This window comes from Lynx canadensis, chromosome D1 (genome assembly GCF_007474595.2).
Source record: "Lynx canadensis isolate LIC74 chromosome D1, mLynCan4.pri.v2, whole genome shotgun sequence".
In the NCBI taxonomy this organism is placed as follows: Eukaryota; Metazoa; Chordata; class Mammalia; order Carnivora; family Felidae; genus Lynx; species Lynx canadensis.
This window is the reverse complement of record NC_044312.2, coordinates 46,209,481-46,235,028: the sequence shown is the minus strand read 5'-3', so window position 1 is coordinate 46,235,028 and position 25,548 is coordinate 46,209,481. Positions and strand designations below refer to the sequence as shown.

At 46.6% G+C, this 25,548-nt stretch overlaps 1 protein-coding gene across 2 annotated transcripts in view; it reads right to left on the bottom strand.

The window, feature by feature from the left end:
- Positions 1 to 25,255, bottom strand: part of ME3 (malic enzyme 3) — a 184,707-nt gene extending 159,452 nt beyond the window's left edge. The window contains exon 1 of one of the 2 annotated variants that reach the window (XM_030332199.1): positions 24,859 to 25,255. In XM_030332199.1, the coding sequence (XP_030188059.1) occupies positions 24,859 to 25,041 (183 nt within the window). In that variant the 5' untranslated portion in view covers positions 25,042 to 25,255. The remainder of the gene's footprint in view (positions 1 to 24,858) is intronic. The other variant, XM_030332200.1, reaches the window with a different exon arrangement.
- Positions 25,256 to 25,548: the final 293 nt, after the last annotated feature.

The window sequence follows — 25,548 nt, the reverse complement described above, 5'->3', positions numbered from 1 at the left end:
CCAAGAGGCTAAGCGCCTTGTCCACGGCCCCACAGTGGCATGCCTGATGCCAAGGTCACCGTGCTGTGATCTGGGCACTGGGAACAGAGGCACGTTCGAGAGATGAGGAGAGCCAGAGTGTGCAGCCCAAGTAGAGCCTCTTTCCGGACGGCTGTTTCCCCGGAGCCTCACAGCTTGCTGGGGAGAGCGTGGTGAACAGAAGCGAAGAGGAGAAACCCACAGCCGGGTAGAGCCAGGGAGCGCAGGCTCTGCTAAGCTGGTACCTGGAACTTGCTCACCTGTACCTGATTCTGCCTCCTCTTCACACCACAGCCAAGCAGATTCATTCTGTAACAGATTTTCCCAGAAGGAACACAGACTTGGGAATCAGTTCTTAGGGGTCCAGTCCTGAAGGCAGTGCTAGCTATCTGCTTCCCCTGGGATATCAGTCTCCATAACTGCAAAATGGGGAGCGGCGCTGTGCCCCAATCCCAAGGTTCTTTCCAGCCCTGAAGGCACTGATTGTCTGTGACACCCTGCTGACCCATTGTGAAGGGGGAGCACTGAGGAGACTGAGGGCAGAACCGCCCTCCCAGGGTATTAGGTGGGCACAGGAGGTGTGAGTGGTGGCCCAGGCAGGCGGTATCCTTCAGGGAAACCTGGGGTGTGGTGTAGTTACATGAACCCCTCTGTGGATGCTCCAGGCCATGGAGCAGGGTTGTACTGACAGGAAACACACAGAGGCGTGGGCTTTCAGAGTCCCCACCGCTCAGCCCTCTCATTCCTGAGTCAGTCACCACAGCCAAATGGATGCTCTTAGTCACTCTCCTTCCCAGCACCACACGAGCCCCAGCGCCCAGGGACACAGAGTCAGGATGTTGAGGGTTCCCACAGAAAAACGCTGTGGGTCTCCAATACGCATTCCAGCAGTGACCACTGAGTCACCATCGAGTATCGTGTGGCCTGGCTGGGGGTTTGGTTTCTTACTCTCTGGCCACAGAAACTCCTCTTTGCAAAGGATAAAGTGGCTTTATGGTCTCCAGTAGGCTTGTTGACACACAGGAGAGACGTGACCAAGGCCAGATTGACATTTCGTCACTTAGCATGTACCAGATACCGTTCTGAAAGCTTCAGTACTAGCTCATTTCGTTTTCATTGATGATGACATGAGGGGTACTATTAACAGCCCTATTTTATAGATTAGGAACCTGAGCACAAAATGCCTAGACAATTTGTCTAGAGTCACATAGTCAGGGGAAGCAAAGCCAGAATTTGAACCCCAATATGCTGGTTTTGGGAGCTCTTCTTGTTAAATGCGATGTTCCACTGTCTGCATCAAATAACTAGAAAATAAGGGCATGGAGGAGAAATCTAATATGAGAAATAAAAGAGAGGCAGAGAGCACATTGAGGCCCCATTGCTAGGTAGAAGTGAGAGAGAGGAACATATTAACAGGTATCTGGAAAACAAATCCAGGTTGATCTGAAATCCAAATGCTTGCTCTTTCCCGGGACAGAGAGCAACATAGAACAGTGCTAGAAAGACTCTGAGGAAGAAGACAGCATGTCCATCACATGCACCATCAAAGTTTTCCTAAGAAGATCTGCTACGGGCAGGGTTTCTTAGGCACAAATGAAGAGGAGTGGTGGTGGCCTGCAGAGGTCAGCAGACTGGCTTGAGCAAAGGCCAAGAGGCAGGAAAGTCAAGGCACTTCCAGTAAGAAGGGAGAGTTTTGTTTTCCTGGATCACAGTATGTGTGAAGGGAAGTAATGGGGGGAGTCAGTTTGAAGGGGTCTCATCACAGGAGACTTCAAGCAACAGACCAAACGGGCTGGGTTCTGACTGTCAGGCAATAGCAGCCGAGTCTCTCCAAACAGGACAGTACACGACAGAGCAAAGTCTTTGGAAGCTGTCTTGGGGCCGGATGTATGGTTGACTGAAGCTGGAGCAGAGCAGCAAACAGCCAAGAGGGTACTGTGACAGACACGCAGCACACAGGGACAGCTGGCCCGTGATGGCGGCTCCAGGAATCCAAAAGTGAGAGGCACTCTGGAAAGGACTTTGCGACAGGAGGGACATGGGGTTGGGGACAAGGTATAGAAGGATTCAACAGCCACAGGTGCCTACCCTTAGCATCTGGTGGACCGGATAGGAAGGAGGGGAGCTTCTTCGGAGACAGTTTAGAATCCTGGAGATGGAGCAGACCCAGAGAGGCGGCAGTCAAGGTGGGCTGCATGGTGGCTCCCAGCAGAGAGGACTGAGGCCACTGGACAAGCGGAAGCCAAGGAATAATGCGGACATCTACTCCACTGGGACCCATGCATCTTTCTCCTTGCAAGGCTACAGCTAATATTTATAGAAGGGTGGTCAAGAGCACAGACCCTGGAGCTAAAGTGCTCTGATGTGAATCCCAGCTTCATTATGCACTGGCTGTGTGATCCCAAGCAAGTCACTTAATTCTGTGCCTCAGTTTCAAATTCTGTAAAATGGGCATCATAATGATACCAGTACCGGCCACCAAAAGTTACCATGAGATATAAAAGTTACCATATGTAAAATGCTTGGCTTGGTACTCAGCACACAGAAAGTGCGATGACTGATAATTAATGTTATAAGTAATGCAAGTGTTAACATAGGCACTTTCTGCCTCTCAAGCCATATTTACATTTGCCATCCTGGTGGGTTATCACAGTGATACCGTACGGTTACATCTCACTATCCAGACGGGTTCACCTGGGACTCAGAGCAGTTAAGTGACTGGCCTCCCTTTAGCAGCAGAGCTGGGATAAGAGCTGTGCTGACTCTGACATCACATTGTCTTTGGCATCCAGAAGGGAAGAATCACAAGGACCCAGAATTTCCTTCTTGCACTTAGTCCATTAATTCAGCCCCCAATTCCTATCCCAAATACACCGTCTCCTTCTACTCCAACACACAGCCATTTGGGGCATAAGAAAGGGAAGGAAGAGGAAGAGAGAGGAAAAAGGTGGGAGACCTGAGAGAGGTGTTCAGGGAAGTCTCTACCTGGTCAGTCAGAAGTGGAGGCCCTGATTTAAATCCCCCCCCCACAAATAAAATTGAAAAAGTCCCCCTCCCCAAATGAACCACGGAGTATGGGGGCCACAGCCTCCATCTGTGAGCCACCTTCACCCCTGCCTGAGCTCACGCTTCAGCCCCCAGCAGCCTGAGCAGCCATGAGGCTCCACACCTGCATCCTGACGGTGAGGGCTGGTCATGTCGGCTAGCTGGCAGGCAGCACGACTCTGGGAGAGCATCTTAGCCACTGGACTTCCCAGTTTTCTTAGCTCACAATCAGATCCGCTACTTAGCTGTCTTCCAGAAAAGCTGTGGCGTTTGGCTTGAAATAAATGATCTGTGTCTCCAAAAGAACATTATCCAAACAACAAAGGATGGCAGGCAGCATTTTAGTCCCATATTCAATGTTTACTGAAGGCTCAGGTAAGAGAGAAGGTCACATCTATGGGCTGGAAAATGGTTGTGGGTTTTGCGTTTGTTTGGGGGTTTTTGTTTGTTTTTTATTCTGAAAAAAAAAAAAAGAGTCATAGATAGCAGCTGTTTTGTCCATTGTTGTTCTTTCTGGGAAACTTTAGGCAGGTTCCTTTGAACACTAGCCTTGGCTTGCTCCCTAAGGACAAACTGAAACTCTAATCAATGATAAGGAACAAGTTAATTTAGATTGAATTCTCCATGGCAATTCTTCAGGGGTGAGACTGTATCTTTGTTCCATCCTGGATGCCACCAGGCACTGTTAAAAAATTAGGAACTGTCTATGGACCTGAGGCGTGAGAGCTTTGCAGGTGATCTTAATACGTCCCCCAAAGGGGGTGTGGGTGACTGGTCCTACAGTCGCCTTCCTTCTCTTCATTAACATCATGATGGTGAATATCATAGGCTGAGGGCTGTGGTGGACCGAGTATTTGTGCCTTCCCTCCCAATTCATATGTTGAAACCAATAGTGTGATGGCATTTGGATGTGGGCCTCTGGCAGGTAATTAGGTTAAGATGAAGTCCTGAGGGCAGGGCTCTCAGGCTGGGAAGCAGAGACATCAGAGCTTTCTCTCTCCATAGGTGCAGGTACACAGGAAAAGCCATGTGAGTACACATGGCCAGAAGGCCACCACCTGCAAGCCAGGAAGAGGGCTCTCACCAGAACCTAGCCACGCTGGCACTGGGATCTCAGACTTCCAGCTTCCAGGACTGGGAAGAAAAATGACTAGTGTGTAAGCCACCCAGTCTATGGTATTTTGTTAAGGCAACCCAAGCTAAGACAAGAGCTTTATAAATTTCAGAGAACATGTGTCATTTTCTAGAACAATTCAGTGATGTTATTTTCATTTTGCAGATAGAGAAACAGACTCACAGAGGTTGAGGGACCAGCACAAGCTGGTTAAAGAGCAGAGGCAGGATTGGAACTCTGATCTTTTGACCTGATTATTTCCCTTCCAGGTTCTTCTGGGGCTACATTGTTTAACCTCGTCCCCATGTCTCAGGGAAGACTCACAAAGTTCCCACGGCATCAGGCAGAGGAGGCCGGGACCATTTACCAGCCTATCAGGATCACAGAGGGGAAAACGGCCCTTGCAGAAGCCTGATGCTTCTGAGTGTTGAGGGAACAGCAGGTTCTGTGGAGTGGTTAAGTGTCGGGAAGCAGGGTGAAGGAGGTCTGGCCTCAGACTTTCTAGGGTTAATTCCCTGTTTATTATACTCTCTGTGCCTCAGTTTTTCTTACCTATAATATGGGACTAATTATGGTATTATGGTATTTACCTCTTAAACAGTGAAAAAGAGAGGGATTGAGGTCACGGTCTAGACTGGAGAGCAGGGGCAGAGCACTGCCTGACCGCTGCAGCCAACACTGGTTCAGGAGGACGGTCCAGATGAGAGGCCACAGGGACGGCACCCCCCCACACCAGGAGACAGGTGCCAGCCTGCAGAGCATGTGCACAACCGCCAGTCCTTCCCTCATCCCCCAACAGTCTAGGAGGCCTCAGATGGGGAAACTGAGACTGGGAGAGGATAAAGCAGTCATGTAGAACCTGTACAAGTTTGGGAGTCTCAGCAGCACATACTCTAGCTTTTGTCTGCTATGCAAGTGATCTTGTGCACATGACTTTTCCACTTCTCAGTTTCTTTACCAAAAAAAACCAAAAAAAGAAAAGAAACCTTACTAAGTGACTGCCTCAAAGGGTGTTGTGGAGATTGAATGTGAAAGGCATGTCACGGTGTCCCTAAAAATGTTCATACTGTTTTACTGTAAGTGCCATGCTTGTAGTTACCCAGCAGCTGGTAAGCAGCAGAGTGGGGTCTAAAATCTAGGCTTTCTGGGTGGCTCAGGTGGTTAAGTGTCTGACTCTTCATTTTGGCTCAGGTCACAATCTCATGGTTTAGTTCATGAATTTGAGCCACGCATCGGGCTCTGCGCTGACAGCTCAAAGCCTGCTTGGGATTCTCTCTCTCTCCCTCAGAATAAAATCCCGCTCTCTCTTTCCCGCATGCTCTCTCTCTCTCTCAAAATAAAATCTAGGCTTTCAGGTGCTGTGAGGTCACAGGAGTAAATCAGGAGGAAATGAGAAGCTGACAATTTGTGTGGCAAGGAATTGCCATTTCCCCTACCACTATTCTTGCATCTACACAAGGAATAAAAGAAGCACAAAATGGAACCCCAAATCAGGAAATCATTAAAGAGGTCTCTATCCAGAATCCTCAAAGGGTTTCAAGACCAACAAAGGCTGGGTCTTACCCACAGCTGATATCTACACATGCACAGTTAGTGCATGAACTCATGAGCTCATTCAGTCAACAAATACTATGAAGCATCTGCTAGGTGTGCAATGCTTCAAGGCAGGCTCTTGGGGCCAAGAAAACTGATGGAACAGTCAGTCTGTGGGGGATCCTATCACAGTGGGTAAGATAAAAACAAAAGCAAAAAACTCCACTCATCACAGGAGTGCTATAAGAGCCACAGCAGGGGCATAACGTGGAGATAGGACAAGCCTGTATTTGGTCTGGAGCTGTCAGGGAGGCTTTCCAAAAGAGCAGACACAGGCGCTGTCAGAACTAAGAGGAGCAAGGGACCAGGAGGCACAGAGAAGTGGATGAGAGACAGCCTGGTGTGCACATGAGAACATTAACAACTCTGGAGCAGGCAGGCACACAGCACGTGGTGAGGACGAGAGATGAGGAGGCTACAGTGTGAGTCCCTTTGAGAAACGCCTTGGACATTGTGCTTCAGAGTGTGAACTCTGTGGTAAGGGTGGGAGGAAGCCACAGAAAGTTCTAGGAAGGGGAGTATCCATGCTTTACAAATCTCATCTAGTGGAGGCTAAAGTAGAAGCTGGACTGAGGGTAGAAGAAACTGGATATAAGGCAATAGAGAAGCTACAGGCATGTCCAGATGAGAAAAGAGATCCCAAACTATGTGTGCACACACACACACACATACACATACACACACACAGCTGGTTCTGCCTTTACTGAGACACACTGGCATGAGTCACACCTGGCTTCATGCGCCCACAGAGCCCCCCAGGGGTTACCTTAGCTATGCTCTATCCTCTTACTTCCCCTCGGTGGTAAACCCAAATGGCTTTTCACTTCCAGACTAACCTCAAGCCTAGAGTTTGAGGTGATTAACTCCTGCCTGTGAGGTTGTAGTCCTGGAAACCTCCTCCCAAATGATGTAAGCACAGGGAGCGCTGCGGGTCTGGACACACACAGCACCCCGGGGGCTGTGCAGATCGAGCACATAACAGCTGCGTTCACTTCTGCAATCAGCCCTTTACATTAACATGGCAATTACAGCTACCAAGGGAAAGGGAAATCAGCATTTACTACTGATTTTTATAAACAAATGCAAAAAAAAAAAAAAAAAAACCCCAAACAAACCACAACTCACAGAATGCACTGAAGGAAATACGCAGTATTTAATGTGCCTTTGTTAAACTAAAAGCTCTCAATGGAAAAAGGCAGAAGTTCATGTGGAGTGCAGGGTGCCAGTGGATGACACATTATCTTTCAGATTTCTGGAACTCTTATTATATAATATGACATCAACATTAGCAAAAGAGTATGGGAGCTAACTAGCAGGTACTGGGTACCTACTGTGCATCAGATTGTGGGATAAGCAAGAATGGTGGATATATGTTACCCCCTTTTTTTAAAGGTCATTCATTTTTGAGAGAGAGAAAGAGTACAAGTGGGGAAAGGGCAGAGAGAGAGGGAGAGACAGAATCCCAAGCAGACTCTGTGGTGTCAGCATAGAGCCCAACGCAGGGCTCGAACTCACAAATCTTGAGATCATGACCCGAGCTGAGATCAAGAGTCGGACACTCAACCGACTGAGCCACCCAGGCGCCCCATGTTACCTCCTTTTTTTTAATCCTGAAAATGACCTTGGGTGGTTGGAATTGTTATCCCAGTCTGCAGACAGAAGACTTGCGGAGAGAAAGATCAAGTAGGCTTCCTAAGATCGCACAGCAGTTAAGTGGCAAGGGTGCAGACCCAGGTCCCTCCAAGAACTCCACAGCCTGAGTTCCTCCCATTGCTCTACCCTGCTCACCTCCTTAGGGAAATGTGAATGGCTTTGCCTCTCCAGCTGGCTGGGAAGCCCCTGAGAAAGTCATTCTCATGGTGACTATCCTATCCTATCTCTAGACAATGTCAGCCTGGAAAGAGACTTGAAAGCAATCAACTCCCATCTTCCAGAAACAGAAGCTCTGAGATGAGTATGGATCACATTTCCTGGCCCCAGAGCTGAGAACGAGGGCCACTCAAGTCTGTAACTTGGGGTAGCTCTCTCTCTCCCTAGCCAGTGTTCACCTCGCTCTCTCAGGAGTCAGTGCTTCCCCACAAGAGTTTGTTATTCTTGTTTTTGTTTTAATAATGAGATTTCTGGGGCGCCTGGGTGGCGCAGTCGGTTAAGCGTCCGACTTCAGCCAGGTCACGATCTCGCGGTCCGTGAGTTCGAGCCCCGCGTCGGGCTCTGTGCTGACTGCTCAGAGCCTGGAGCCTGTTTCCGATTCTGTGTCTCCCTCTCTCTCTGCCCCTCCCCCGTTCATGCTCTGTCTCTCTCTGTCCCAAAAATAAATAAACGTTGAAAAAAAAATTAAAAAAAAAAAATAATGAGATTTCTATACTCATCTGAGTCTAAAACGGAGCTGGGGAGGGAATAATGTCTTTTCCTCTAGTAGATATACTCAATGGAAAAGCATGACCTGAGTCTCCCCACTGTACACAATCTCCTTCCACATGATCCTATAAGAGAATAAGAAGTGATTAATTCACAGCAAAATGATTTTATTTACTATCAGTGCTCAGTGTCTTAAAACACAAAACTTCCACCCAAATATTTGTCCCAGGGATAAACTCTCCCCCACATGTTGTCATAACTGATTCCTGCTGGCACAAAAGCATACATCTAAGCATCCGTATCCAGGATATAAATGATGACTTTCATAAAAAGGACTCAGAGGGCACACTTGTGTGTTCAAGTCCTAGTCCCAGACTGGAGCTTTCTAATGTGTCTGGATTCAATAAGGATTTTTCCTCAAAGGAAAAAAGATAATTCATAAACCCAGTCATGCTGATCTCAATGATGTCTTGAACAGAAATCCCCTCTATCTTCTACAAACTCAAATGCTCAGGGGCATGAAAATGAAGCTCCACATTAAAGCAGAAACCTTCAAGGTGAAAGAAATGTGAATATTCTTTCAAATTACGCTATAAACATAGTTTTGCTCTAAGAGTCATGTGATTCAAAGTCTCTAAGATGGGCAGATGGTGGGGGCCATGGGGCTTGTCATTGGTGGGTAACCCGAGACAGGTGTGGTCAGGTGGAGGTGGAAGAGAACTGAATGAGTAGAGCTGATGGGAATCAGAACCTACCTCTGGGCATGTGATCTGAAAATCTACCACTGAGCAGAGAGAGTGGACTGACCTTTGGCCTCAAGGTCAAACCAGAGCCATCTACAGGGTTCTGCCCCAGCTTCTAGCATTCCCTTACTAGTAAGGAGGAGGTACAGTTAAATGATAACAATTTGAGAGGCCCCTAATAGAGGAAGAAGACACAACAAAAACACGACTGCAGGACAGCCTTTTGGTGCTTAGATAAGATTCTTGCAAGAACATCTCTGGTACACTGGGTCCTGCAACAGGGGAATTCGGGGTTTCCCAAAGTTGGAGGGCTTCGGGTCTTATTTCCTCAGGGGCTCTGATGTCCTTCAAGCTGCAGCTATACAATAGGGCAAGTGTCATAGTATGCAGAGGTGAGTGGCCATGAACCCAGTGCTCGGGCAAGAGCTACAGCATGTGGCTACCGTGTGCTCAAATGACACCACCTGGGACCTCAGGCTTCTTGCACCCACTGAGCCATCTGCAGCCAACTGCAGCCCAGTTTGGTTTTCTTAGGAAGCTGCCTTACCTCTTCAGAGGTTTCCAGACCCACCAAAACAGTAATGCTCCCTAGGCAGCCAGCAGTCACTCATTCTGATCTTGAACTGTCCCACCTCACACACCACGGACCTTTACCCTCATTCTTCCCTCTTCACTCCTCTTCCTGTCTGTCATGTTCTTCATTCATTTATGGTCTCCAACATAACACACAACTCAGCTCTTCTTGGCCTCCCATTGGCCTACCTCCCCACTTGGGTTCTCTTCTCTCCTTCCTGGTTTGGTGTATCCTGATACTTCAGGATACATCCCTCCCTTCACCTCAGCCCCAGGAGCTCTTCTCCAGGATGAGAGCCTCCAGACTTGAGCACTTAGTTCTGATGGGAAGAAATGGGGGAAAAAAGGTTTCTGACTCCCAGAGGCTAATATCATCATGCTCAACAACAAGCACACATAATCTGATCTCTGTTTCCTCAGGGTCAATGAAAGGTATGTGTTAATACATCTCAAAAGAACAAGTGAATAATACGTATCGAAATTAAGCATAATTTTTAGTAGCCCTTATGCACCTCTAATGGGCCAAACACCAAGGAGAAAAAAAGAAAGTAGGAGAAAAGTCTTACTCATTTGGTAAGGAAAACAAGAAAGCAACAGTAAAAGTCACAGAACGGTTTAAGGCAGAAGTAGAATTATAACACAAACACCAGAGGAAAGTACATCAGAAGAGGTTATTCTTCCAAAGATGCTAATGTAGCACTTCCTGAGTGGGTTGATGGGAACTCTACTTCAGAGGCAAAGCCAATGAAATAAATGCTTCCCCTGTGGAACGTAGGGAACTAAGAGTCCCTCAGATCTATAAACCATCAGCTAAGTGGATGCAAATGTGTTTACAGCCTTCCTTCTTTGAAGCTACAATATTATGAAATGTTTACAGTGGTAGGCCCCATTATAAAAATTCATTCCTTTGAAGAGGAAGTCAATTAAAGACAGCCACTGCAGTGATACTAGAGAATAGGTTACCCAAGATCAAAGTCTTGGGAAACCCATGGTGTAAAACCAAAGATCTCTGACAATTTTGTAAGAATTGTAAGATTATTAGCCTCCCAGGAATTTTCATTCTGGAAAGCTTGTTTTCATCATTGGACTTTCTATGATGTTCATAGTTTCATGATTACAGTCATAGCATGTGACAGATGGCTTTGCCCAGATGATGCCAAAGACTGTATGAAAAACAAGAGTTGTTTTACTGTGGCATTTGTGCTGCTGATTCTTTTAAAACTTCACCTCTTTCAAAATCTTTAAATAGTCTTTTACCTAGACAAGTGACTGATACTGGGTCAAATTTGCCAAAAAAAAAATCATTCCCATAAGCTTTTGATTTGCTATTTTCCTTCCCCAGGAATTATGGTTTACAAAGACAAACCAGGACTCAGCAAAGCGAAAGGCAAGCTAAAATTCAATCCAATGGAGAAAGTGACAACACTCTGCCCATGGAAGGCCAAATTTGTGAAAGGTTCAACTGCATGAACTTCAAATCCTTGTTTCTATTCCACCTAAGTCTTCTCAAGGGGAAAAAAAAAAAATAGAGGAAGAAAAGAAAAAACAGAGGAAGGAAATTCTCATCTAGAAAATACACTTTCTGAACTATGAATATTTTTTTCCATTTTCAGTGTAAAGAATTATTGCTTTTCCAGGGGATTTAAGGAAAACACAGAAGAAAAAGGAAGTCCCTTGAACCCTGAAGGTGTTAAAATAGAATCGCACTCAGTCTTTGTGATGGGGGAAGGGCAGTGAGGCCAGGCTTGGCAATGTCCCCTCATGACAAAAATGACCATGTTCTCAGTGAGTCAGCATCTTTTCTCCACTTTGGGAGATAAAATTATAACCAGATTACTGCTTTGTGGGAACAGAATCAGAACAAGGATCAGTATCAGAACAACCAATATTCAGAGTAAAACACTTAAAGCAAGGCTAAGTCAGTAAGTCCTCACATTTCCCCCGGTGCCAAAGTACTCCTTAAGGAATTTCAGGTTTTCAGAAATCTTGCACTTAACAAAAATTTTCCAACGTTTAAGACACACAACGTTCTAAGTCAAGCAGAATTTCTGATCCTGGCATTAGATAACCAGTATTAATAGTTTTACTCTGTTTAATTCTAGGCAAAGACAAAGAAATATAATATCCTAGTGAAGCTGTATAAATTTATGACGGATAAATATTTGGTTTCCAATTGCTTTTCTTCTTCTTCTTTTTTTTTTTTTTTTGAATATTGACAATAAATCTTGATCCCCCCCTGCTATTAGGCACTCAAGGAATTCTGGAATGGATGCAGTCTCTGCTTCCTTGGCACCTCTCAGATATGCGTCGGCCTCCCCATAGTCACATTAGGCCCTTCTGAATCCCACAGTATCACGTCCCAGCGCCCCCTCCCTTCAGGACTAAGATCAAACTCTTCAAGCAGGCAACAGCAGCCCTAGTCCCCCACCCATGTCTGACCCTGCCTTGCTCTCCAGCCCCATTACCCCACACACTCTGTCCTTCAGAATCACCCACAGTTCTTCACAGGCCATGCCATTCTACCATATTTGCTCAGGATGCCTTTCCTCCACCTTGTCCACCCAGGGAATCCCTATATACCTTTTAGGTATTAGCACTGAGACACAGATAAAATTAAGTAGTTACCTCAGGAGAGAGGTCAGAGCAGATTTCCATTCTTACTTTACATCACACATTATTTACATAATTTAATATAAGGATCCAAGGCCATCCACTTTAAGAAACTTCACCCTTCTCCCCACCAAGGCAAAAATGTCTTGGGCATTACTAATAACATAATTTTAATGTAATATAAAACCTATTATACTGCATGACATTTATGGGTTTTCAAGTCTGTCTCTTCCTCTGAACCCTAAGCTCCCTGAGGACAAAGATCATGACTTATTCAACCCATTCTTTTTCAAACCCAACACAGTGCCTGGACACACAAGGTGCTCAACAGATGTCTGTTTAATAAACCAGTGAACAGTCTCAGAGAACCTGGATTGATCCCTTCATTACTGCTGCCTGTCATTGTCTGGGATACCTGGGCAATTCACTTAGGCTCTCTGGGCCCTGGTGTTGCCCCCTATAAAACAGATGGTCTGCCTCACAAGGTTTTTGTGGGCATCAAATGAGATGACCCACCAGGAAGCACTTCCAAAGGTAAAACGCCAGCCTTCTATGTCCTTGTTATTATGAGGTGTGCTGAGGAAGTATGGGAAGTATCACCACCAACTATAGCAGCAGCTGCATTGAGCTTGGGTGGCATGACAGGGAAATTTGTGCAGATGGAGTCCTGGTCAATCTGAAGAAGGACACAGGGTCATGTCCCATCCAGTCCACCTTCAAACTCGATTTCCAACCCAGCCACTTCTCTCCTCTGCCCTCCACCCCATCACCTACGTGCCAGCCCTGTCTTCTCTCGCTCCCACTGCTGCAGTCACCTCTAGTGGTCTTCCTGCTTCCACTCTTGCCCTCCAACCTGAGGGCAACCAGAGAGACTGTTCATTCACGTAAATCCAATCCCATCACTTCCTCGCTTAGAATCATGTAAGAGTGTCCTGTTGTACAGAGAATGAAACCCGGCAGCCAGACTCCACGGCCCTGCATGCTCTGGCCCCCGAGTCCTCTCCACCCTGATTTTAGGTAAGGCCCGCACCTCCCCCTGCCTGGTTCGTCACACTCCCACTGGACTCCATTATGTCAGGGCTCATCACCCGGCCTTCCACGCTGCTTGCTGCCTCCAGACTCTGCACGAGCTGTTCCCTCTGCCCCAATCACTTTTACCCTGGCTTCTCCTCTGGTTGGCTCCTCTTTCTTTAGGAACCTTCTCAAATATCGCCTCCTTAAGAGGTCTTCCCTCACCATTGAAGTCAGCCCTCTGTTATGCTCTCACATTGTGCCCTGTTTATTTCATCTCTACCACTAATAACCATCTGTATACTTTTATTTACTTGCTGTCCTTCTCTATAGACAGCTACAGGAAAAGTTTACTTCACAATTTTTTCTCTGCTTGGCGATAATATATGTAAGGCATCTATAAAAGTATCTGGCAGGGCAGGCATTATCTAAGTGTTCATTATTATTGTTTCTAATATTATTACTCCAGCAATTATGAGTCCCGGAGGAGGGAGCTGACTCGGTGTCCAGTTGACTGGTAGGAGGTCACAGAATGCCAAACAGCTCAGTCAACAAAGGAACAGCCCATGATGCTCAAGGGCCTCCAGCCTGGGCCAATTCCTGGAGGCAGGACTACGTCTCCGCCCTGCAGGCCCTCCCTCCCAGTGCCCCACGGCAGGATGCGCACCCACACCCATGCTGTCATCTCCCACAGGCATGGCCAGGCAGCTCCTGAGGCTTCTGAGACGTGAGGAGAAGCTCCTGCCAGCTCCTGGAGTGTGAAAACAGTGGAAATCTTCCAGCTCTGATGGACAGATTTCAAAGCCTGTTTCTAAAAATGGCTGTTAACAGGGTTTTTTCCCCACACCATATCCATGCCTGCTTTATCAGGGGGCAACGGCATCGTTGTTCACTGTTCTATGACCTGAAGTGATTTCACCAGTCAAAACAAACAATGATGGCGTGGAAAAGACCAAAAATAAAAGAGATAAGAAGGGACAGCATGACATTAGGGCTAAGCTCTCTGTCAGCTGTTTTGTCTTCATGATCACGTTACTGCAGAGAAAGACACAAAACCTGAAATGAAGGTGGGAATCAGGAGCAGGCTTACTCTTCCTTCACAAATGGACACCCAGCATATGTCCATGTTCAATATCAAAGCATCCCCTTTCTATGGAGAGACTCAAAGGCATGCTGCATAGTCGATGGGGCTGACTCAGGCACTATTTTAGGAGGGCAGACAAAGGCAGCAGGTCAAAGGGACAGACACCAACCTCAACTCACTCCCTGGGCAGGACATCCAGCCCCTCTGGGCCTTTGAAACCTTACCTGTAAAATCATGGTAACTGCTCAGAGATGGAGGGCTGGACAAGATGACCTATTAGTCTTTTGAGGGATGCTCATCCTGAGTTCTAACAGAGCCTCATTTAAAATGTTTTTATGCAATTATTCATTAATGACCCACAGCAGAGTATATGGAGATTGTAGGAGTCTCTTAAACTCTGCCCAGTCTGGCTGCCAGCTTGGTGAAGTGGGCTGTGACCAACTTAGCTGAATTTGAAGCAACATTTTAACTTCTATGCTCAACTACCATAGCAGACATTCTCTTGTCTTGCTGTCTTGATATCATAACCTCATGAGACAGAGTGTTAGAGACAGACAGAGACCGATGGACTGGCAGATAAACAGATCTGCTAAGTTTGGGTTTGTTTTTCAGAGTTCATTTTTAAATGCTTGGTTAGAATGTGCCAAGATGTTGGGACAAAATCCTGAGATTCCTGCAGGGTTTGATGGTGGCCACTCCCTTCCACCCCAGTCTCAACTTCCAGAAGTACGAGCTCTTCACACGGCTCTTGAGTTTTCTGCTGCCACAGACATTTTTATTCAAGTTTCTTTGAGGCAAACATCTAGATCATCCAATTTAAGCTCCGTCAAGTACAGAGAAATTATCATAACGTCTCCACCCAACCTGCCTCTTCCCTGACTCATTCCTCTCTTATCAAACCTCTGCCCAAATCGGTTGTATCCCTGCCAATGGAAAATGAATTTGGATCTCTTGGTCTTCCCTTCTCCTTCAGAATGGATTCTCTAAGAGGGTAGGTCCGCAGCCTATGGTGTGATGCCTTGTGTTAGGAACGGAGCAGAAGCTTCAGAGACATGGATTAACTGAGACATAATTAACTGAGCACTTACAATGTGCTTGACATATATTATTTCACTTAATCATTGGAGTACACTGTGAAGTAGGTATATTTTATTATCATCTCCCTTCCAAAATGAGAAACTGAGGCTTAGAGAAATGAAGTGGCATTCCCAAGATCCCAAATGTAGTGAATGACAGAGCTGGAACTACAACCTTGATTCCGAATTCCTAGACTGTAGCCTGTGTGCTCTCCTGCCTACTACCTGGTCCAGGCCATACCCCTGGAAAACCACAGGCAATCGATTTGAGCTGACTACTTCCCCTCAGCCTCCAAAATCCTTTAACCTGTTGTTAGTTTTAGCGGGTTTAAATCTAATGTCTTTAAAGCGGCCTCAAGGATGAGAATAAAAAATTTCATCATAAAGGTGCTATTCTTTAGATGACGTGCATCTGGCACAGCATCAGAGCAGAAGACTCTCTTAAAGAAATGGATTTTCAAAATGTATATGACCAGAATAACACATTTCTACTGGCTTTCAAAATCCTCCAAGTCCCATGGAGAGATCTAAATAGGATTTACATTGTCACCATCTTTTTAGAAGAGACAGGAGATGGGATTGTATACCATCAGTCCTCACCATAGTAATTTCTTACCTGTCCAGGAGGGAATGTGAAAGTGATTCATATAATTAATGGTTGTAGAGGGTACTATGAAGAAGGCATTGTAGCTGGGCACATGATGCCTCAGACATGGCTCTGGATCTGAAAATGATATCAAGATGGAGACAACCATGCATACTATAAAGGTATACTGAGGCCAAATGTGGAAAAGAGCCATGACTGCATGAGCTAAACGCCAAAGGAGTACAAAGGATGAATGAATAGCTTCCATGTGGCATTATTAAGGAAGGCAGTGTGGCAGAGGTAGCCCTGAAGAGCCCTAATACCCATGTGCCTCTCATTACACTGACCTACTGAATTCAACTTCCTGCTTACTAACTGGTCCCACCATCACCCCTCTTACACGGTAAGCTCCCTGAAGGCAAAAGAAGGTGGTATTCACCTTGGATTTCCACTGCCTAAAACATTATAGATACTGAGCAAATGTTGATTGAATAAATTTGATACACAAATGAGTCTTTGGGAAATTACACACATTTAAAGGGTGAAGAGAAGGCATCCAGTGATCTTTAAAGTTCCTTCCAATTCCCAGAGTCTGATCTAACAGAGCCAGTGGAGGTGGTAACAGTTTGTTAGAGGTTCCAGGACATGGAGTACCCTGTTAGTGCCTGGCAAGACCCCAGAGCATCAGACTCCATGTGCCAGCCTCAAGTGAGAGGGCACGTGCAGCCCGGAGGTGGCTGTGCATCATGGAGGAGGGCAGGATTGGTAGAGGATGCGGGCCTATAACCAGATGGCCTGGGTTCAAGACCCAGCTCTGCCATTATGACTTGCATGACCTTGGGCAAGTTAGCTAACTCAGCCAACCTCCTTGTGCCTCCATTTCCTCATCTGTAAAATAACAGCGTGCTTCACAAGGTTGTGGTATTACATGAAACGTGTTAATCATAAAAACTGCTTAGAACAATTCTGGGCACACTGTATGCCCTAAAAAAATTCTAGCTCATTTAATTATTACTTGAATCCCCTCCACAAGGCACTCCACTATGGAAGGAAATTCGGTACAGTAGGAACCTGGCTTGGAAAACTCAACACCTCCTTCAGAAACCAGAGAAACAGGGAATAGAGACTGTCTAGTGTAAGTGGAGACCCAGCTCCCCCTTACACAATGAAGGCACTTGGCTTCCTTTCTTTCTCCTACTGGGAAAGTCACAGGACACCTCAGCAACTCAGGAGAGACACGAACTTGTGCAGACAGTGGCTCCGTCCTTCTGTTTTCTGGAAGAGCAAAACAAAACAAAACAAAGGACCCAGCAGGGTCTGCCCACTCCAGAGTTCCACACCTTAGGGGAGTACGTTTCAGGACCAAGTGTGCTGTGGGCTTCATGTAGATACTAGCCAACAACAGTGCAGAATCCAGACAAAATGCTTTAAAAAAAGAAATATTCTCAAGTTGCTAATCATTCAATTCAACTCTACAGTCCCTCCAGCTTTCAGTAAAACTTCTAAAAGCAAATGCAGCTTTGATTTTCTCTTATTCAAGTTCCTCAAAGCTGACGATCTTTCCATCAAATATCCCTCTCCTCAAATGACTGGTACATTTTACTCTTTACTGTGTCCCTTTTGGTCGGAACTGTGTTTTAAGCAGGCTGCCAGGCAACCGTTTGGGTACAGAATGAATGCATGCTTTTAACCGCTGACCTCAGCTCCCCAACTGTAGGGTATCCCTCAGATTTTCATCACACCGTCATAGAGCATCTTTTGTGTTCTGCATCAGAGACGCAGTCAGACATCACCCCAAAGGATTTCCCAATGTACTTTTCACACATCAAAGTGAAGTTTTGGAAGCGGACAACAGTCCATGTCCTTACAAACAAAAGTGCTGCACATTAGTGATCCCTCTGCAATGGCCATAGGAATGAAAGGCCCTTTTCTCCCCCTCGCCACAAAATGGGCATCTGGAAAGAAGAGGGTAGATGATAAAAGAAACCTTTGGTAGCAATGGCAAAAATGCAAAGTAAAATAAAGCCGTAACCCCAGAACCTACAAAGGTCCAAGGGAACCAAGAGAAACTATAAACAGGGAGACTGGAGATGAACCTGGAAATGTATCCACAGACACTCCACACAGACAGCCCAGAGAGCTGGACTGGCTGAGATGCCAGCTGGTTCAAGTCTGAGCCAGACAACACGTATTTCTGTATGGGACGTGCCCTCCAGTGTCACTATTTCCAAGATCTAGAGGTTGCTGTTTACAATCATTTTTAGAACAGGTGGCAGGGTTCCTAGGTTAACATTTTATTACATGAAACTAAACATATTGCCTCTAGAAGATAACTAATGATATGCAGGCAAACTTTGAAAAAGGACACAGAATAAGAATGCCACCCCTGTGTTAGAGACGGGTCATAGCAATAGTGGGCCATAGAGAAGGCCATAGTGATCTACACTCCAGATAGAGGTGATCCTGGGCATATACACACTACACAGGCAGATCCTTGGGGAGCAGAGACACAGGGTGAAAGATGGGGGCTTTGGTGAAAAGGGAGGTGAAAGGAAGGAATCTTAGCAGATTCTTAGCAGATTCTTAGTGTCTCTGAATGACTCACTCATCCAATAACTGTTTACTGAGCACTAAGTATGGGCCAGCCACTGTTCTGAGTAGCTTGGATACATCAATGAACAAATATGACAAAAATGCCTGTCTTAACGGAGCTTACGTGATAGTGGGGAAATACAAACAATAAACAAGAGATATATTAGGTGAGGTCATTAAATAGTACATTAGAAAATATCAAACACCATGGAGGAAAGTAGACCATGTTCAGGAGGACCAGGAAAATTGAAGGACATTCACAACTGCATCTGGTGGGGCAGAGTAGATCTCACTGTGAAAGGGAGATGCCCTGAAGAAGACGAGGGGATGGCCATGTGGCTATGGAGGGGACGTGTGTTCACGGAAGGGGGAACAGCCACTGCAAAGACTTGAAGCAGGAGCATGCTTACAGTGTGTGAGGAACATCGAGGAGGTCAGCTGGTTTGGGCAGTGAGTGAGGCTGAGGAGTAGCAAAGACAAGGTCAGAGAGGGTCAAATCACCCAAGGTGTTCTAAGGACTCTGACTTTGTGGGGTTTGAGCAGAAGAGCGACGTGACCAAACAGTTTTAAAAGGATCACACTGGCTGTTGTGTGCAGAGCAAATAAGAGGAGCTCAGGTGGTAGCAAGGACGCCAGCTAGGAGGCTGCCGTTTATCCAGCCTAAGCCTAAGGTGGCTTAGGTCAGGGTGGGACCCATGGTAAGCAGGGGCTGGATTCCAGACTTGTCCAAAAACACAGCAACAGAACTATCTGGTTGACTGGCTATGGGGTGTGAAAGAAAGAGAGTGGCTGAGGATGTGTGCAAGTTTTAGCCTCTCAAGATGGGGTTAAGAATCGGAAGGAATAAGGCTGGAAGGTGGTAGACCGATGAGGAGGCTCCTGCAAAATCTAGACATGGGATGATGGACTGAACGAGGCTGGTGGTAGTAGGGATGCTGAACGTGAGTGGAGATATCTGCCATGTTCAATCTGTGCCCTTCCCTCTGGCTTCTGTAAGGAACTGACGGCAGATGCCAGAGCAGCCATCGTGGACCACGCAACGTAAGATGGATGCTGAAGATGGAGAAAAATAAAATTAAGCCACATCCCCAACCTGCAATCGTCCATCCCAACTTGTTTATAAGACAGACCTACCCTCTGTCTTGTTTAAGCCTCCATATTGGGTTTGCTTCGTTACAATTGCCTAACCTTTAGCCAGACTAATACGGGTTCTGTCAGCCATTACAAGCACGAAGCCCTAACAGCAAATGCTTTCAATCTCATGAAGCCAGAACGGTAGCCAACAAGGTGGGATTTCATTCCAACCTGCCTCTGCTTGTTTGTTCTTAAAATATTGGAACGATAGTTGAGCTTCAATGTCCTGAGTCACTGCACACGAAGCTCAAGTGTAGAGTGAACTGCTGCTAATGGAAATAGTGTTGACTTCCTAACCCACTGCTTCTCTGTCAATCAGGGGTGCCCAAGTCAACATCCTGTCCAAAGCAGAGGTCTCACGAAGACACATGATGTTTTCTGCTTTGGGTGCAGGAAACAGCATCACCAACAAACTTCTAAATGCCCATATGACCCAGCCATCATCTCCTGATTGATCGGTGAGCCAAGTATGGCAACGGCTCCCCTCACGCAAAGGAGGCAAGATCAAGTTCTAAGCTGGCACCAAATAAAAACATACAGCTTAACCAAAGGCATATCCTAGCTGTGTGAGAACCTAAGGACTCACCACTGAAGACACAAGAGATTCAGCTGAAACGCTGCAGCACTGGCCACCAAACCTTGACACGCTCACTAACTTACATGCATCAGGTCCACGTAGGAAGCTGGTCATCTGCAGGGCCCTGCAGTCTCTGAATGCTGCATGAAATGTGCTGGCACATAATCATGGTGATTTGACTAAGGACCCTTCTCACTCGTTCTTTCCCATCAAGCTCAAGAGAAAAAACTGCAGAGAGGCAGGTGGAGGGCTGGTGGAAGTTTACGGCGAAAGTCACTGCTGGCATACGGGTCAAAGGAGGAGGCTGATGCACTCCAAGAAATAATGTATACCTTCAGTGAAATGCCCTTAAGTCTGGGGAGGTAAGGGTCCTCCAAACAGGCCGCTGGCAGGCATTTGTCTGGGCAACAAGAGCATTAGGGTACCTGCAAAGTAGCAGCACTAGGATTAATAAAGTTGAGAGGAAAGGGGTCATAACTCCATTGAGATCGTTAAAGAGCATCTATTCATTGGGCATCTCAAGTCAGACACAGAGAACACCATGCGACAAAACAGCCTGTCTGCATGGTGCTCAGGGCCTAGTGTGGAACACCAACCAGCCATTATCACAGGGTGCTCAGTGCCAAAAGGAAACAAACACAGAGAGATAAGACAAATGCGGGGACTGGAATCTAGTATGGGGAGCAGGGAATAGGAAGGCCCCTCCCAAAAGAGGGTACCGGTAAAGGTGAGACCAGAAATGTTCTGAAGGCCCACTTGCTACCTGAATAGAATGGGGATGAAAACCTGCCTATGAAGACAGCCCTATAAATAGGGGTTGATAGTTGCCTATTTAATGTAAGTAAAATATAGCTGACATCTTGTAATATGTATCAAATATCTGCCCTGTTGCCACTGTCAATGGGTAATAGAAGAGGTCCTTACATAAATCTTACAAGAAAAGTATAAATGGTAGTAAAAAAAAGAAACAGAAATTGACGTACCATTGAATTTGCATCACTTAGAAAACCTAGACTCCAATAGGGAACTCAGAATCCTCTAGTTCTAATTCTGTCATTATTAGGAATATGCCTAAATCAGCCAAAGCAGATGTAAATGAGAATTGTCATTGCTATTCAGTGGACTGAAAATCAGAAGGCAGGCTGCTTCTATCCACTTCTGCAACCATGATGATCTCTCTGGGCTTACCTTCTCAGCTTGTCCCTCCATCTGAAACTGTGGAACTGAATGAGAACAATGATTTTCAAAAACTTTTTTTCTTTACAACAATCCATAGTGAAAACTGGTTTTTCACGTGGTGACTTAATACTTTTCTTTATGAAGTTTAATGCATTTGCTCTTTTTAAATTCTATTCTAACCTATTTCTTTAAAATAAAAATGCTGGTTAGACCCACTAAGCTTAACTTCATGTTCCAAAATTTGTGACCCGTAATCTGAAAACCTGCAGACTAGGTCATTTCTAAGGGCCCCTCCACCCCCACCTCTGGAGTGTCAACATGATCATTAAATATTTCGTTTCTTTCAGTTTGCAAAATGATTTCACAGGTATCTCCCATGATCCTCAGAGCAGTGGTGCGACATGGGCAGAGGGGCTCATGAACTCATCACAGATCACACGGGCAGATTATGACAGAGCTGGAACCAGACCCAGTCATTCCAGAACAGCAGTGATACTTGGCCCATTCAGCAGCTCTTCTCCTAGAGAATTCCATCTCCCAACAATGTGCTGCCCTCAAGCTTCTTAAATGCCTCTCCTGACCTATCTAAACTGGAATGCAAATCTAGTGAACACATTCCCTATGCTATACTCTACATCCCCGTGACTTATTTATAACTGGAAATGTGTACCTCTTAACCTCCTTTACCTATTTCACCCATCCCCAACGCCGCTCACCTCGCCTCTGGCAACAACCACACTTGAAACTAATGGAATATCATATGTCAACTATACTTCAATTAAAAAAATAAAGTTAAAAATTAAAAAGAACCTCGTAAACACATTCCAAGAATGTAATGCTAATTTTCATGTTCATGGCCTTGCTAGATCCTTCAGGAAATACCCCACGCCAGCCACAAATGCATGAAACTCAGCCCCTGCCCTGGAGGAGCTCATCGTCTAGCAAAAAAAAAAAAAAAAACAAAATCCACCCACAGACCCGCCCACTAAGTGCAGCTCCCTTCCAAGCTGCCTTCCTCTTATTTTCTCAGTGATAACCTCAGTTCTGTTTAAGTCAGCAAGTCTCCCCATCTGGCTGATGGAAAGTGCACGCTTCAAGCCTTCCCTGGAGAGTCTCAGAGTGCTGGAGGTCAGCGGGACAGCAAGGGGGGGGGGGCACTGCAGGGGGAAGTGAAAGGTGTCAGCAGCAGCGCCCTGCAGTGCTGTTCCTTCCGTTGCTGCTCCTCCCACCCTCCCCAAGGGTGAATGGGGGGTGCCAACAGACTCCCTCTGCATCACCCCAGATACCTTCCTCACCCCAGACCAGCATCACCTGACTTCAAGGATATACAAAAAATCTTAAATATTATGAAAGGGTCAGGCCCACTAGCTTTATGGGCAATGTCCCATTTATATTATTTAGGAAGAAAAAATTTATATCAGGGACAAGGAGAGAGTGCTTTTAGGCAGTCATACACCTAGGGCTAAAAAAGAAGACATTCAAGACCTTCTTTTATTTTTTTTAACTATTCACAAAGCAGTTACGTGCTGACTGGTAACATGCCAGTACTTCTAAGGCACATATTGTCAAAACAATTGGAGTCTGTGGTGGGAATTTATTGTTTTGCTTTCCAGCCCCAACCCCTCCTTCATCTGATGACTGTGCACAGATTTACTGTGCAGAAGCCACATCCCCTTACTCTAAAACAGTTGGTATGAGTGGCACTACCTTAAACTCTATCTTTAATTCTAAGAGTGAGCCCTGACAGGCTTAAGTTATGGTAATCAGTTTGAGAATAGGAAGGGAATTCAATCAGAGTTGGTGGGACAGATGACTCTTTTCTTGAGACTTCAGAGAAAGTATCCTTCTCTACCAGAAGAAAGTGTCTTTCTATCCCTGCACAGTGTGGTGTGAAAAAAAGAGATAGGACATTTTGGCAGCACTGAGGCTAAAGGCTCCCCTGGATGGAGTCTGAGGATAAAGCTGACATTGCAGAAGCAGAGAGCCAGAAAGCACCTGCACCCTTAGAGATGCCATCTGGACTGCTGGGTCAAGTCTTGCCCGCAACCCTTCCTCTAGATATTTAGTTATTTTTTTTTTCCACGTTTATTTATTTTTAGGACAGAGAGAGACAGAGCATGAACGGGGGAGGGGCAGAGAGAGAGGGAGACACAGAATCGGAAACAGGCTCCAGGCTCTGAGCCATCAGCCCAGAGCCCCACGCGGGGCTCGAACTCACGGACCGTGAGATCGTGACCTGGCTGAAGTCGGACACTTAACCGACTGCGCCACCCAGGCGCCCCCTAGATATTTAGTTAAAGAAGGCTTTTGTCTGCTTAAGCCAGTTTGAGTTGACTTTTTTAACACTTGCTACCAAAGTAATTAAAATTCATAAAACACCTTAAATACCCCAAAGTAGTAATATACAAAGGACTTAAGGTCTCTTTTGGAGGAGGCAAAGAGTGACGTGATAGGGAAAGATTTTTTTTTTCATAGCTTCTATTAATTCTGCAGGAAATAAACCCAATATTTAGCATCTGTATAATTGTTCCTATTTCTCAAAAACACCTCTCCACGTGTATTTCCTCACCTGAATTTTACAATCCTGAGTCAAAGAAATTATTAAAAATGTTTGTTTTGTAGTAATTACTTGTTTATCAAGCACTATATAGTTTAAAGTATCATTTCAACTTCAGTAATTAATTTAATTGTCACAATAACCAAATGAGGTAGGAATAGTGGTCTGTCATGCTATCATTTTAAGCAGGAGAAAGCTGAACCCTGTAGACAGTAAATGAGATGCCCAAATTAATCTGAGGAGGCGTCGGGAGACAGGCCTCAAACCTAAGTGTTTTGCTTCCAGGGTTTTACCACCAGTGATACTAAACTCTACTTCCAGAAACAAATGCGTGTGCTCTTAAGCACCATGTTCTGGATTCCAGTGGCAGAACCAGAACTAACTAGCTCGTGACCTTGAGCTAGTTCCCTTTGTTTTGTTTCCTCATCTGTAAAAGGAGAGATTTGAGTTAGGCTCTCTGATGCCCCGTCAAGGTCTAAAAGTTCTTTAATTCTAGACTCCTTATTCCCACTCTCAAATTAACCTTAACTCAGAATAATAATTACAACCTTAGTCGACATTTGTTCTCACTGGGTATCAGGCACCGTGCTAAGAATTCTGCCTCCATTTTCCCTTTACGTCTCACAACACGCAGGAGACAACTGTCTCTCATTTACAGATAAGAAAACATGAACCTGACAGAGGTTAAATGAACTGCCCAAGACCAACAGAATTAGTAAGCTTCAGGGGAAGATCTGACACCAGGTCGTACGGGCCACGAGGATATCAACCCAGTTTTTATTGTTCCTGTAGAAGAAATAAGCCCCCCTACATGACTGGTCACCTCTTTCCACGCAGAAAAGGGGGGGGGGGATGGGTGAGCCGAAGCGAGTTACACCAAGCCTCTGCAAGGCAAAAATGGAAAACCGGTGGAAGGGCGCCTGGGAAGATCCAACCCAGACCCAGGGGGCGGGGCGGGGCGCCCCTCCCCGCCAGCCCCAGGGCCACCCTGCCCTCCCGGACCGTTACCTTGTTGAGATGCGGGTTCCTGGTAACATCGTAACCGCGCTTCTTCAGGGGCACCGGGCGCGCCGCGCCGGGCTTGGAGTGGCAGCCTCGGGCGGGTGCAGAGGGCGCCCAGCGCGGGACGGCGCCGCAGGCCCGGCCCCGCAGGGGCGCCAGCCGTGCGCTCGTGCCCAGCGCGGCGCCCATGGTCCTTGCGCAGACCTGGCACCGGGGAGAAACCAAGGTCAGGGGCGCCTGACGGCCAACCACGAACCACGCGCGCCGCAGGGCACCGAGTCTGAGCCGAGGCTGCGTCCTCGGGTAAAGAGCAGAGGGTCGGGAAGGGTGAAAGACGCTAGCCCCCGCCCCTCCTCGGCGGCCACCTGCGCCGCTCTCCCGGCTCGCTTGCGGTGCGCAGGCCTCGCCAAACCCCCGGCAAAGCGAAAGCAAGCCCAGGAAGCAGATCCGGTGCGGTTGACCTCCCGCGCCATCCCCGCCCCCATCCCCGCGAGGAAGAGGCAACTGCTCAGCGAAGGGCCCCCCCGCACCTCCAGCCTCGCTCAGTGGCTTGCCTCGATCCCTTCCTTCCCCAGACCACCTGTGCTGCGCCCAGAGCTGATGTGGCAGGCGGGGCGAGTTGCTGCGGTCCAGTGTTCCCCTCCTGCCAATGGCTGGACCTCAACCGCAGCCGCGGGAGCGCCAGGCTCCTGCGTT